Source organism: Chiloscyllium punctatum, chromosome 6 (genome assembly GCF_047496795.1).
Source record: "Chiloscyllium punctatum isolate Juve2018m chromosome 6, sChiPun1.3, whole genome shotgun sequence".
Taxonomy (NCBI): domain Eukaryota; kingdom Metazoa; phylum Chordata; class Chondrichthyes; order Orectolobiformes; family Hemiscylliidae; genus Chiloscyllium; species Chiloscyllium punctatum.
The window spans coordinates 32,750,352-32,764,151 of NC_092744.1; the positions used below are offsets into that span (position 1 = coordinate 32,750,352).

At 39.0% G+C, this 13,800-nt stretch overlaps 1 protein-coding gene across 1 annotated transcript in view; it reads right to left on the reverse strand.

Annotated features, from left to right (window-relative positions):
- Nucleotides 1-961: 961 nt before the first annotated feature.
- LOC140478646 (mucin-4) overlaps nucleotides 962-13,800 on the reverse strand; it is a 149,869-nt gene continuing 137,030 nt past the window's right edge. The window contains exons 42-45 of the mRNA XM_072571862.1: nucleotides 13,288-13,456; nucleotides 7,922-8,101; nucleotides 3,872-3,927; nucleotides 962-1,567 (exon numbers count right to left, since the gene is read on the reverse strand). Coding sequence (XP_072427963.1) covers nucleotides 3,876-3,927; nucleotides 7,922-8,101; nucleotides 13,288-13,456 — 401 coding nt within the window. The 3' untranslated portion in view covers nucleotides 962-1,567; nucleotides 3,872-3,875. The remainder of the gene's footprint in view (nucleotides 1,568-3,871; nucleotides 3,928-7,921; nucleotides 8,102-13,287; nucleotides 13,457-13,800) is intronic.

Consider the following 13,800-nt stretch of genomic DNA (forward strand, 5'->3'; position numbering starts at 1 on the left):
TCATGAGATTTGACTTCATGTTACTGGTATCAGCATTTTGTGGAGATACATAATTCTTTATTCTGAATTCAATAGTCTAACAAAGGTGGAGTATCCAATCATATTGTTGGTTTTCCCAAAAAGATTTTGCCATCATGTTCTGGAAAGAAATGTACTTAACGTTTCTTGTATAGTTGCTGTCTCTTTTCCAACATTGGTTAAGATTTCAGTATGTTAATGAAGAAATGTATTTAACAGGAGTTGATACAATAAATACAAGCTGTTCCCACTGAAGACACCCTAAATTTTGGATGGAAAATCTTCCAACTATTAAAGGAGAGTGAACCAAAGGGCAGTAAGTTAGTTAGCTAGTACAATCTCACGCTTACTACTGTGAATATGTTATCATTGCTTTATTGTTTTGCTTTAATCCATATTTAATAATTAACAATTGTTCCTACCAAACAAAATTGTGTTATTTTTCTAGATTTGAAGATACAGCTTTAATCAAGGTGGAGAGTTTTAGTGGATGTCATCAACTTAATCCTGGATTTGAGCACACAACCATTAATAAGGGTATTAATTAATTTCATATCGGTCAATGATGTTGGGCATATAAGATACAAGAGTAGTGCAGTAAAAGACCGACTTTAATTAGGTTTAATCAAAGGGGTCAAGAGGTAAAAATTATATACCTCTCCATTTGGATTTTGTAATAAATAAGGGTCCAGACAATAAAAGACAAAAGGCAACCTAGAAAGACTGGACAGTCCCAACAATATCAGACAATTCATCCTTGCCTGCAACATGGAAAGCCGTGTCGGTTTGCAGTTGAGCACCACAGCTGTATTAGGACATGCAAGAAATGCCTCTAAGTCAGAAATGGCCATCTTTGATATAAAATAGAGAAACTGACCAAGAGAAGTAATCTTTTGAATAGACTTAATTCTTTATTTATAAGTTTGTATAACATAACCTTGGTATTGAATTTCTACATTGAAAAATGCATAATATTTAAATGATTTGATTTCAAACATATCAAAAGAACTCTCTAAGCCCCTTTATAAAAATAAATTCCATTTCGCTTTATTAAAGCATCCTTGAACATTGAACTGATCTTTCTTAACAAGAGTTGTGTGTGAATATATTACATTTGCATTTAATTTGATTACATGTTCATATGGCTTAGCAATTTTACACAAACATGGCCAAGAAAAATTGTGAAATTTTTTGATTTTAATACAAATAACTGAAAAAAATAGCAATTATATAAGTATGAATTTTTTCTTTGTTCAAGTGTATTATTTTAGCTAAATGCTTTCAGTTGAATTCCTCATTGTTACGTTGATGGTTTAAGAATATTCATTTTCAGTGACCTTTTATTGATTTTCTAAAGAGAAAATTTGGTTTGCATATAATTGATACAGTAGTTGCAATTTCAGTATATCAGAAGAAATCCTGTGTTCTAAAGAATTAGTCACAGAAGCAGGATATATTGTTGTAATCTTCATTTCCAACAGCGTTCCTTTTGTGCATAACGTCATGGAGTTACAGAATACAGTACTAGGTGTAGAATTTTGTTGTTTTGCTACAAAAAATGATATTTTGAGTTGATTAAACAAGTATACAGTAACTAAGTCAGTTCATTATAACTAACTTAGCCAATACATATACATTTTACTTGGTTTCTATAACAATTGCTCAGGCAGAACAGCTAAAGAGAGTACAATTTGACAGCGAGTGAAGAAAAATGGAATTAGATACACAGAACAGAATGATTTTTAAAAGATTGATGATTTTTAAAAACTTTTTTAAGCATTTGAAGTGCTTTGATTTGATTGATATCTAATCTAATATCTACTGGTGAATATCAATGGAAAGGATTAGTTGAGCTCCCATAGTTTTTGTACATGTGGAAGCTGGACTGATACTTTTATTGTGTGGGAAAAAAACAAGGGATCTGACAGCTCTCATGATGATGTGTAAAAATTGCAGCTTAAAATTCTGTGGGACTTAATACCACCACAGAAACATTCTCTCCATGCTAATTTATTTTTTCCCTAGGGCCTAGTTGTTGCTGACAAGGTTGCATTTATTGCCTATCCCTAGTTGCTGTGAGGGGATGAATATTGCCCTTGAGCTTCTGGGGTCCTTGTGTTGACGATAAATACCTAATTTAGATGTAGTCTTGGCAGGAATGATTTCATCCTTGATCATCACAAAGCTGCAGGTATTCAGGAACAACCAGTGAACAAGTAAGAAAGAGCAATATGAACTTATGAGCCATGAAGTTGTGACAAAAACAATTCTATTGACAGCAGGAAATCCAAAGACAGTGACAGAAATATGGGACAGTTTGGAAACATTAGCACTGAGAGGAATGTGGATAAGTAGTTGAGTAAAAGGGACCAAAGGAACGTTGGTGGACTGAATGAATGCAGATAAACACAAATAAGTAAAGGTTTACTTTTAAACAATATGACCCAGCCAGCCAGCTTAAAGGTATGGATATTCACTTTCTCTACTGTTGTTCAATTCTTCCCAGTTTACATTCAAGATGACCTGTGAAATATGTATGATTACACAGGTTTATTTCCTTTAATATTTCACTAATGAATATAAACAACAGTAGAGAAAATGTGGGTTGAAAGGTAAGAAGTACTGTACAACATGGCTGGTGATTAGAGGTTGAATTATCATCAGCTATCGTGGTTAGTGGATCAATGTAAGATGGTTAAGCAGTGTACTTTCTCAGTGCTTTGCCCAATGATAGCATGACAACCTTCACCATGGGTATGGCAAGGAGGCAGGTTCTAAATCCATTAGAGCTCGATTAGGGTTCCCATCCTATGTTGGTTGCAGCAGCCTGAAGCACAATTATATATAATACACCCAATACCCTCTGCCTCAGGAGTAGGAGATGTTTTGGCAACATACTACACTTTTACACATATATTGGAGCTATGATGGTGATGGTAGAGCTCTAGTTTTTATTTTCAGTCATTTGGTTGACCATGAATCTAACCTGCTCTTAGTGCCTACCATTGCTGTGTGTTGGAAGGACTTTAAAGTTGATACTTAATTTGTTTGACAGCACCTCCTTTGGTCGTCATGTTTTGGCATATGACTTCATCTGGAACTTCTAGCTGAGAATCAGGGTTGTTATCACACACCAGAAAGCTGCCTCAGATGCAAGACATAGTATGTTGCAGTTCACTCAGGGAGTCCAGGTCACACTGATACATATATGTTTATGTATATGTTGTAATCTGGAGTTATGGCTAACTAGGGTATATGCTCCAACTTCCTTCCATCAAATGGCTGACAAGAATCTCTCCTGTTTTCACTACATGTCACTAGCATGTGTTACGAGGATTTGCAGCCTCACACTCATCCATCCTGGCCAAATTAAGAATTTCTTAGTCATCAAGTTCTGGGGAGAGACCTGAACTTGGACCTTCTGGCTCAGAGACAGGAATGACACCTTGCTGGGCTATGAGTTTAAAATCTAACAATGGGCAAAAGAAAACAGTTTAAGAACAGGAGTTATTCAAGTTAGAGGGAGAGATCATGGAAGCATGGTGAGCATGGGAAAATTTCAAAGGTAAGAGAAAGATCTTACAGACAGCAACATTTGACTGATTAATCAGCAATGAATGGATAGTTTAAAATATGAAGGTGTAGGTAAATGCCATTGATAAAGGGCGAAGACAAATTGAAAAAGAGATGAAAAATAAGCTATCACAGAAGATATTGGTGGACATTGAAGCTACAATTATAGTGAATATGTAGTCCAATTCTGTCATTTGGACTCCAATTTTGGCACTGGAGCAAAGTCAACTCATTCTTGGACCTTGGGTCATAGTTGTGAGGTTGTGACTGTAATACTTACTTTACTATATATTTGGTTGTGAATTGTATCTTCCATAATTTTCACCACTTGCAGTGCTATAAGAAAAGAAATTTAGTTAAGTTTCCAAATATCCTTGAGTATTACATTTCAGATTCTATTTGTTTATAGTGGTATATTTTTCCTAGAAGCTACAAATGGAAACTCTAATTTATTCCACCACATGTCTGGCTGAACATGTACACAGCAACTTACTGAAAAACAACGCCTCATGACACTAGTCCTGTAAAACTAATTACTCCTCAAAATAAGCAGTATCCAGCTGGAGGATGCAATTCTGTCATTCATCTTTATTCAATTTCATGCAATGTTTGCAAAATCTTAATTCCTAAAGGTTTTAGAAGAATATAAGATTTGGGAGCACAAGTTGGTCATTTAATGTGATTTTTCAAGTTCAACTGCAACTTTTTACAGAAACGCCATGTCTTTTGATTCCCTGATATTCAAAAGTCTATTGATCTCTGACTTGAACATATTCAGTGATAGAGTATCCATGGCTTGCTGGGGTAGAAAGTTCCAAATATCATAATCTTTCAGATAAAAACCCTCTCATCTCAGTCTTAACTGGCCGATTTGTTATTTTGAGACTATGACTCTGAAGTGGTGAAGGCTAGTACAATTACAACATTTAAAAGGCATCTGGGTGGGTATATGAATAAGAAAAACTTGGAGAGATATGGGTCAAGTGCTGGCAAATGGAACTAGATTAATTTAGGCTATTTGGTTGGCATGGACGAGTTAGACCAAAGGGTCTGTTTCCATGCTGTACACTTCTATGACTCCATGTATTAGATCCCAAAGCCAGGAAAAACAACCTCTGTGTTTATCCTGTAACATCAGTTTCCATTCGGCTAAATTCTGGGGGATGTAAATCAAGTCCACTCGATCTGTCCTTCCAGGACTCAATGTAATGATTCTTCATACACTTCCTCACAGACACTATTTTTTTTTAGGTAAAGAGACCAAAAATATATAAAATATACTCTGATTGTTACTTGACAAGGCCCCACATAATTCCAGTAGTATTTCTTTACTTTTCTATTCAAAACATTCTATAATATACACAAATATGCCATTTGCTTTCTGTAGTGATTGGAACAAGGTTGACCTCATTGACTACGAAGTCATTGATTGGAGTTGTTAATCTGTGCTAGTCAGGAAATCTCTGGCTGATCAATACAACTAGGAGATTAGAATCCCCTCAGTTCAGGTGACTGATTCCGAGCTATCTGGCCACAGCCAGTGTACCGTGTACAAGTAAATAACAGGTGACCAGCCTCTTTGCAGTTATTTCAGTGACGTTGAGAATCTGTGAGCCTCGCTCATGATATATGGACTCCTGGAAGTATTGGTCATGGACAATGGGACATCATTTACCAGCAGAGAATTTGAATATGTTCAAAGTTCAAATGCATTCGGCACATAAGGACAGCTCCATACCATCGTATCATCCAATGGTCTAGCGGAAAGGGTGGTCCAAACATCGAAGGCAGGCTTAAAGAAACAGCCCACAGGGACAATTTGATACCAAACTGTCGTGGTTCCTGTTTGATTATATGAGCACCCCACCCGCAACAATAAGGTTAGCTCCAGCAGAGTTGCTGATGAGAAGACATCGAACCAGGTTAAACTTGACATTCCCAGATCAGGAGTGGGTTTGGGGCTGGTGGGGTGTGGTTGGTGGTGTGGTGATCTGACAGCAGGAATGCCATCACCAGCCACATGCCTCCTCAATTTAATTCAGAGGACAAAGTTTGGAGCCAGAATCATGGAAATGGCCCTAATATAGGTACAAGGAGAGATTGACGCGAGGTCAGGTCCTGTGACTTACAAAGTTCAGGTAGGCATACAATCCTGAACAAACACATGGATCACCTGAAATCTGTTACTTTACAAATAGGGCAGGAACAAAATATACCTGGTCTTTCTGAACAGCGAGAAGGCCTGTTGAAAAACAAAGGTTCTCCCCCTTTGTCTTGTGTTGAGCAAATCTTGGCCGATATGGATGTAGCCTCGATACCGTTACCGCTGGAAGAACAGGTAGAAACTCTCCCGAGATGCTCGGGATGCAAGAGATGAATTACGGTCCGGTATACACTGACCGTGTCAGAGTCCAAATTTGAAGAACTGGACTTGGGGCAAATTCTTTGCAGGAATAGCTACAAGTCAAAGACCAGGCTTACACCCCTGGACTTCAGTAAGGGGGGAGCATCTATTTCATATATTTTTAGAATTCCTGTTAATATGACCCTAAAAAATAAATTTCACATTCTTTTATATACTCTATATACTCTAATAATTTTCTCTATTACTGGTGTAAGCCTAACTCGGTCTTACAATTCCATGTTTTCTCTTTCTCCTCTCTTGAATAATGGGATTGGGTTTGCTACCATTTTATCCATAGAAGCCATTTTAAAATCTCGGGATTTTGGAATGATTAAAGGCAGTTGCATCTGTTACTTCAGCAGCCACCCTCATTTAAAATTAGCCGATCAGGACCAGGGAGTTTGTGGTGGCGTAGTATCATTAATTTCTTCAATACTGTTTCTTTCTTAATACTAATTTATTCAAGTTCCTTATTCTCACTGCAACCTTGATTCTTCCTATTTGTTTGTGTTTTTTGTTTGTATGTTGTACTAGGAAGATAGATAAAAAAGTTATTTTTTAAAGTATCTACCATTTTCTTATCATTCATTTCTCTTGCCTCTGCCTGTAGGGTATCCATGTTCTGTTTTACATATCTATAGAAATGTTAACTGTGTGTTTTTATATTTTATGCTAGTTTATTATCCTATTATGTTTCTGTCTTTATCTGTTTCTTGGTTACTCCTTGCTTAATTCTATAATCCTCCCAAAGCTCATTTCCAAATGTCCTTGCATGCAAGTTAGCATATTTGTTAATGTGTGTTAAATTCTAATAAGCACTATTTTAAAGGAATTAGCCTGTTAATTCTCAGCAAGGCACAATCCAGAAATGTGACAGACAGTCTCCACTTGCCTTGAGGAGCACAATTACAGTAACACTAAGGAGGCACAGCACAATTCAGGTCAAAGTAGCTGCTTGATCAACATCCCCACTGCAATCGTAAACATTCACTGTGACAGCTGTGTGTACCATCTACACAATGTACTGCAACATCTCACCAATGCTCCTTTGACAGGACCTTCCAAACCAACAACCTCTATACAGAGATGAACAAAGGCACGCACAGGAACACAACTACCTGTAAATTCCCCATCAAGTTTCACACCATCTTTTCTTGCAACTATATTGCTGTTCCCTCACTGCTGGATGTCCACCTCTAAAAGCACCTTGGGTGTGCATGTACCAAGTGAACTGCGACGATTCGAAAGGTGAGTCACCACCATGTTCACATGGGTAGTTACAGAAAGCAACAAATATAGCCTTTCCTAAAAGTATATTATCATTGTAAAATATCAAAATATTCCTTTTTTTTCTTTGCATCTCATGTTTCTGTGGTCTGCAGGACTGTTTAAAATAAACATTTCTGAGCTTTATGCACTAAATTTTAAAAAGGAGTCATTCTCCTCCATCATTCAAGGTAGATTTCTCAGTGGGGGCCACAATTTAGATAACAAAAACTGCATGAGAGACCAAGAAGTGCCACAACACTGAAGATTTATCCCTTTTAAAACAGACGATATCCTGAAGTAGGATGTGTCTGAAATGCACAAATCCTGTTTATGCCCTCTTGAATTGACACATTTCACCAAGTCAAAGGGTATCACATGAATGCAAATTATTGGAGAGGATTTTGATTTAATTGATTCTTTTGGTAGCAGCAGAATTTAATTACTTTTCAATAATTTAAATTATAATTCAGGTTGACTGAGAGACTTGAATTTAGAGCACAAATTTGTGGTTGAGGACTTCATGATGGGTTGCAGGTATGACGTGCTACAGTTTTGCAAACTATGTTGTACTTTCATGCACCAGAACAAAAAATGAAAGCAGTAATCATTTGTTTTTAGCCTACAACATCTTTAAGAATATGAAGCAATATAACACACCTGTCACTCTCATTTATGAGGTTTCCTTTTTTAGGTGATTTGCATTTCCAGATAACAAACAAGGATATGATCAGCAAGAGCCCCAAAGCTCCAAACAGAATGCCAAAAAATGCTCCAAGCTTCACTGATAAGTGTTCACAGCGATCACCATGACTGGAATATATTGCCCATGGAACACATCTGGAAGGAAGTACAAGTGTCAGTAAGAACTGAAGTCACCAATTGCAACATGCCCACAGGCCTGATTAACTGCTGACCAAGGGCTCACTTACAGCGTTTAAATTATTCTGATAAGATTTTTAAAAACAAATTCAATTCTACATTTTCCTAGCTTTTTAAAACCATCTACTTGTGTTCCCTTGCTCGTTTAATTATTCACTATGAGGTGGGAGAGACTCATTGTTGTGCTGTCACATGATATCTCATCCCCTCTCTATTAGTAAATATGTGATCACCTAGTCACATTACTGATGACACAGCTGAAACTGGCAACTCACTACTCCAGAAAATCCCCATTGATATAGATCTCAATTTATGCTTGATGTCATGAATAACTCTTCCCAACTTTATGTTGCTTACTTTCAATGTTTTCCATCCTGTGTAAGAACACCAGGCATTTTTTTCCTGCTAGTCTTTTTTTTCTCTCTCTGTGAATGCTGACTCTTACAATAGTTCACTATGAGTACTTGCTGATTATTTTAGTGAGCATGGTCCACATGTCACCTTGCTTCAGTAGGATCATTAAATATTTATATTTTTGTCTCCATCTATTCTATTTCTGATGCAGTGCGGCCAACATTAATGCTTGAGCAGTTGCCTCAGCTGAAATCAGCCCTCCTGCTATTAAACCAGTATTGAAACCGAGACTTGTATTTAGTGCCTTTAGTTACAAGTCCATCAGACATTCCAAATGTACTCAGAAGACAATGAAGCAGTTTAAGCGGTGGCAAAAGAAATAAACAAGCTGGTAGTGGAACCAATGAAATACCAAGTTTAAATTACTGAGACAGAGGATATCATAAAAATGAAGGAAGAATAAGATTTTTTTTGAAAAGAGAATATCCTGGCTTCATATATAGAATTAATATGAAGATGTTTTGAGATTGCTGTGTAAGCCATTTTCTACAATTAGTTTTTTTTAACATTCATTCGTGGGATGTGGGCGTCTACGGCTGGCCGGAAATTATTGACTGTCCATAGTTGCCCATGAGAAGGTGGTGGTGAGCTGCCATCTTGAACCACTGCACTCCATGTACTGTAGGTAGACCTACAATCCATTAGGAAGGAATTTCCAGGGTTTTGGCCTAGTGACAGTGAAGGAATGCGATATATTTTCAAGCCAGGATGTCTGACTTGAAGTGGAACTTGCAGATGGTGGTGTTCCCATGTGTCTGCTACTCTTGTCCTTCTCTTGATCCTCTTGATGGAAGTGGTTGTGGGTTTGGAAGTTGCTGTCTAAGGAACCTTGATGAATTTCTGCAGTACATTATGTGGATGATACACGTTGCTGCTACTGAGTGTTGGTGGTGAAGGGAATGAATGTTTGTCATTGTGGTGCCAATGAAGTGGGCTGCTTTGTCTTGGATGGTGACGAACGTTTTGAGATGTTGGAGCTGCATCCATCCAGGTGAGTGAAGAATGTACTATCACATTCTTGACTTATACCTTGTAGATGCTGGTTTTGGGGAGTTAGGTAAGTTATTTCCTGCAGTATTCCTGTCCATTGAACTGCTCTTGTTGCCATTGCATTTATGTGCTAGTCCAGTTCAATTTCTGGTGAATGGTAACCCCAGGATGTCGATAATGGGGGATTCAATAATGGTACCACCATTGAATGTCAAGGATTAATGCTAAGATTGTCTCTTATTGGCGATGATAATTGCCAGGTATTTGCATGGCACAAATGTTACTCGCTGTTCAGTCTGACCTGAATATTGTCCAGATCTTGTTGCATTTAAACATGGGGGGAAGGGAAAGTGAAAGCAACAGGGAGTATGGCGTTAAATGGAAAGACAAGCAGCAGGATAGCATGTGTCCAGGCGGATTTAAAATTGAGGCAGACTGGGAATGCAGAAAAAAGGATAACTTAGGACATCATATGACTTCCAATATCTCTTATGATAAGAAAGTTAGCATTAAGGTGCTTTACCTGAATGTGCGTAGCATTCATAACAAAGCAGATGAACTAATGGCACAGATCATAGTGAATGATTATGATGTGGTAGGCATCACAGAGACTTGGTTACAGGGGGGTCAGGACTGGCAGTTAAACCTCCAAGGATTTTCAACTTATCAAAAAGACAGGGAAGTCGGCAGAGGGGGTGGGGTTGCCTTGTTAGTGAAGAACAATATGAAATGTATGGCACTGAATGACATAGCGTCAGATGATGTGGAGTCTGTGTGGGTGGAATTGAGGAACCACAAAGGCAAAAAAACCATAATTGGAGTTGTGTACAGACCTCCTAACAGTGGTCAGGAGCAGGCACGCAACATGTACCGGGAAATAGAGAAGGCATGTCAGAAAGGCAAGGTCACAGTGATCATGGGAGACTTCAATATGCAGGTGGACTGGGTAAATAATGTTGCCAGTGGATCCAAAGAGAGGGAATTCATGGAATGCTTACAGGATGGCTTTTTGGAACAGCTTGTCATGGAGCCCACAAGGGAGCAGGCTATTCTGGACCTAGTGCTTTGCAATGAACCAGACTTTATAAAAGATCTTAAAGTAAGGGAACCCTTAGGAAGCAGCGATCATAATATGGTAGAGTTCAGTCTGCAGTTTGAAAGAGAGAAGGAAAAATTGGATGTAATGGTGTTACAGTTAAATAAAGGTAATTATGAGGGCATGAGAGCGGAACTGACAAAAATAGACTGGAAACAGAGGCTTGCGGGGAAGACAGTAGAGCAAAAATGGCAGGAGTTTGTGGGTATAATTAAGGACACTGTACAGAGGTTCATCCCCAAGAAAAGAAAGATTATCCAGGGAGGGATTAGACAGCCATGACTGACAAAGGAAGTCATGAAATGTATTAAAGAAAAAGAGAGATCCTATAAAGTGGCCAAGAGCAGTGGGAAATCAGAAGATTGGGAAGGCTACAAAAACAGAGGATAACAAAGAGAGTAATCAGAAAGGAGAGGATCAAATATGAAGGTAGGCTAGCCAGTAATATTAGAAACGATAGTAAAAGTTTCTTTCAATACATAAGAAATAAACGACAGACAAAAGTAGACATTGGGCCACTTCAAACTGATCCTGGAAGCCTAGTGATGGGAGATAAGGAAATAGCAGGAGAACTTAACAAGTACTTTGCGTCAGTTTTCACAGTGGAAGACAGGAGTAATATCCCAATAATTAAAGGGAGTCAGGAGGCTGAGTTGAGTATGGTTGTCATTACAAAAGAGATAGTGCTAGAAAAGCTAAAAAGTTTTAAAATTGATAAATCTCCTGGCCCCGATGGGATACATCCTAGAGTTCTGAGAGAGGTGGCTGAGGAAATAGCGGAGGCATTGGTTGAGATCTTTCAAGAGTCACTGGAGTCCCGGAAAGTCCCGGATGATTGGAAGATCGCAGCTGTAACCCCATTGTTCAAGAAAGGATCAAGACGAAAAATGGAAAATTATAGGCCAATTAGCCTAACCTCGGTTGTTGGTAAAATTCTAGAATCCATCATTAAGGATGAGGTTTCTAAATTCTTAGAAGAGCAGAGTCTGATTAGAACAAGTCAACATGGATTTACTAAGGGGAGGTCATGCCTGACAAACCTGTTGGTATTCTTTGAAGAGGTGACAAGTAGGTGAGACCAGGGAAAACCAGTGGATGTGGTCTATCTAGACTTCCAAAAGGCCTTTGATAAGGTGCCACACGGGAGGCTGCTGAGCAAGGTGAGGGCCCATGGTGTTCGAGGTGAGCTACTGGGATGGATTGAGGATTGGCTGTCTGACAGAAGGCAGAGAGTTGGGATAAAAGGTTCTTTTTCAGAATGGCAGCCGGTGACGAATGGTGTCCCGCAGGGTTCAGTGTTGGGGCCACAGCTGTTCGCATTATATCTTAATGATCTGGATGAAGGGACTAGGGGCATTCTAGCGAAGTTTGCCGATGATATGAAGTTAGGTGGACAGGCAGGTAGTACTGAGGAAGTGGGGAGGTTGCAGAAGGATCTAGACAGTTTGGGAGAGTGGTCCAGGAAATGGCTGATGGAATTCAACGTGAACAAATGCGAGGTCTTGCACTTTGGCAAAAAGAATAAAAGCACAGACTACTTTCTAAACGGTGAGAAAATTCGTAAAGCCAAAGTACAAAGGGATCTGGGAGTGCTAGTCGAGGATTGTCTAAAGGTCAACATGCAGGTCGAGTCTGTGATTAAGAAAGCGAATGCGATGTTGTCACTTATCTCAAGAGGGTTGGAATATAAAAACACCATTGTGCTACTGAGACTTTATAAAGCTCTGGTTAGGCCCCATTTGGAGTACTGTGTCCAGTTTTGGTCCCCACACCTCAGGAAGGACATACTGGCACTGGAACGTGTCCAGCGGAGATTCACACGGATGATCCCTGGAATGGTAGGCCTAACATATGAGGAACGGCTGAGGATCTTGGGATTGTATTCATTGGAGTTTAGAAGATTAAGGGGAGACTTAATAGAGACGTACAAGATAATACATGGCTTGGAAAAGGTGGATGCTAGGAAATTGTTTCCGTTAGGTGAGGAGACTAGGACCTGTGGACACAGCCTTAGAATTAGAGGGGGTAAATTCAGAACAGAAATGCGGAGACATTTCTTCAGCCAGAGAGTGGTGGGCCTGTGGAATTCATTGCTGCAGAGTGCAGTGGAGGCCGGGACGCTAAATGTCTTCAAGGCAGAGAGTGATAGATTCTTGTTGTCTCGGGGAATTAAGGGCTACGGGGAGAATGCGGGTAAGTGGAGTTGAAGTGCCCAGCAGCCATGATCGAATAGCGGAGTGGACTCGATGAGCCGAATGGCCTTACTTCCACTCCTATGTCTTATGGTCTTATGGTCTTATGGGTTTCTTCAATATCTGAGGAGTTGTGAATGGTACTGAAGGTCATTGATGAAAGCAGCTGAAGATAATTGGGCCCAAGAGACACAGGAACTCTTGCAGAAATGTCCTGGAGCTGACCTCCAACAAGTACAACTATCTTCCTATGTGCCAGATGTGACTCCTACCAGCGAGAGTTTTTGCCCTGATGCCCATTGACTCCAGGTTTGCTAGGACTCCTTGATGCCACTCTCTGTCAAGTGCAGCCTTAATGTCAAGTACAGTCGCACTGACCTATAATTGCATGTAAGTGAAGATTAATTTTAACCAGTGAGTATTAAAGTATTGCAAACTGATCTATTTCTTACTTGCACATTGGTCCAGTTGTCAGATGCTGACACTCTGCCTCGTTCAGGCAATAATTCAAATCACAGGGGGATCTGCAAATCACTCCACTTTCATCATTCCATTGAAGCACATAACCAGTAAATTCCGTGTCATTGCAGCTTAAGTGATTCAACAAATCATTATATGATACTGTAAGGAGCAAATTGAGTATTTTAAGCCATATTTTCCTTAAATAAAAAAGGTATTTATGACTCTAAGGTTAGGTAATGAGTGAGCCTTCATATCCCTTGCAAAATACAGACTAGCCACAGCATCAATTTCAAAGGAAAATTGAAGTTTGCTTTTTGTGCTTTTTAAAGATCATCAATGAGGAAATGGAATCAGTTTCTGAAATGTTTGCTCAAATGAAAAAAGGTATTTAGAGTTAATGTTCAGAGACCTGAAAATAGCATTCTCTGTGTCCCAGCTGGGAAGTCATATTAAAGTGCAAAACGGGATCTGCTCATGGAAACACTAATCCAATTGAAAACCAA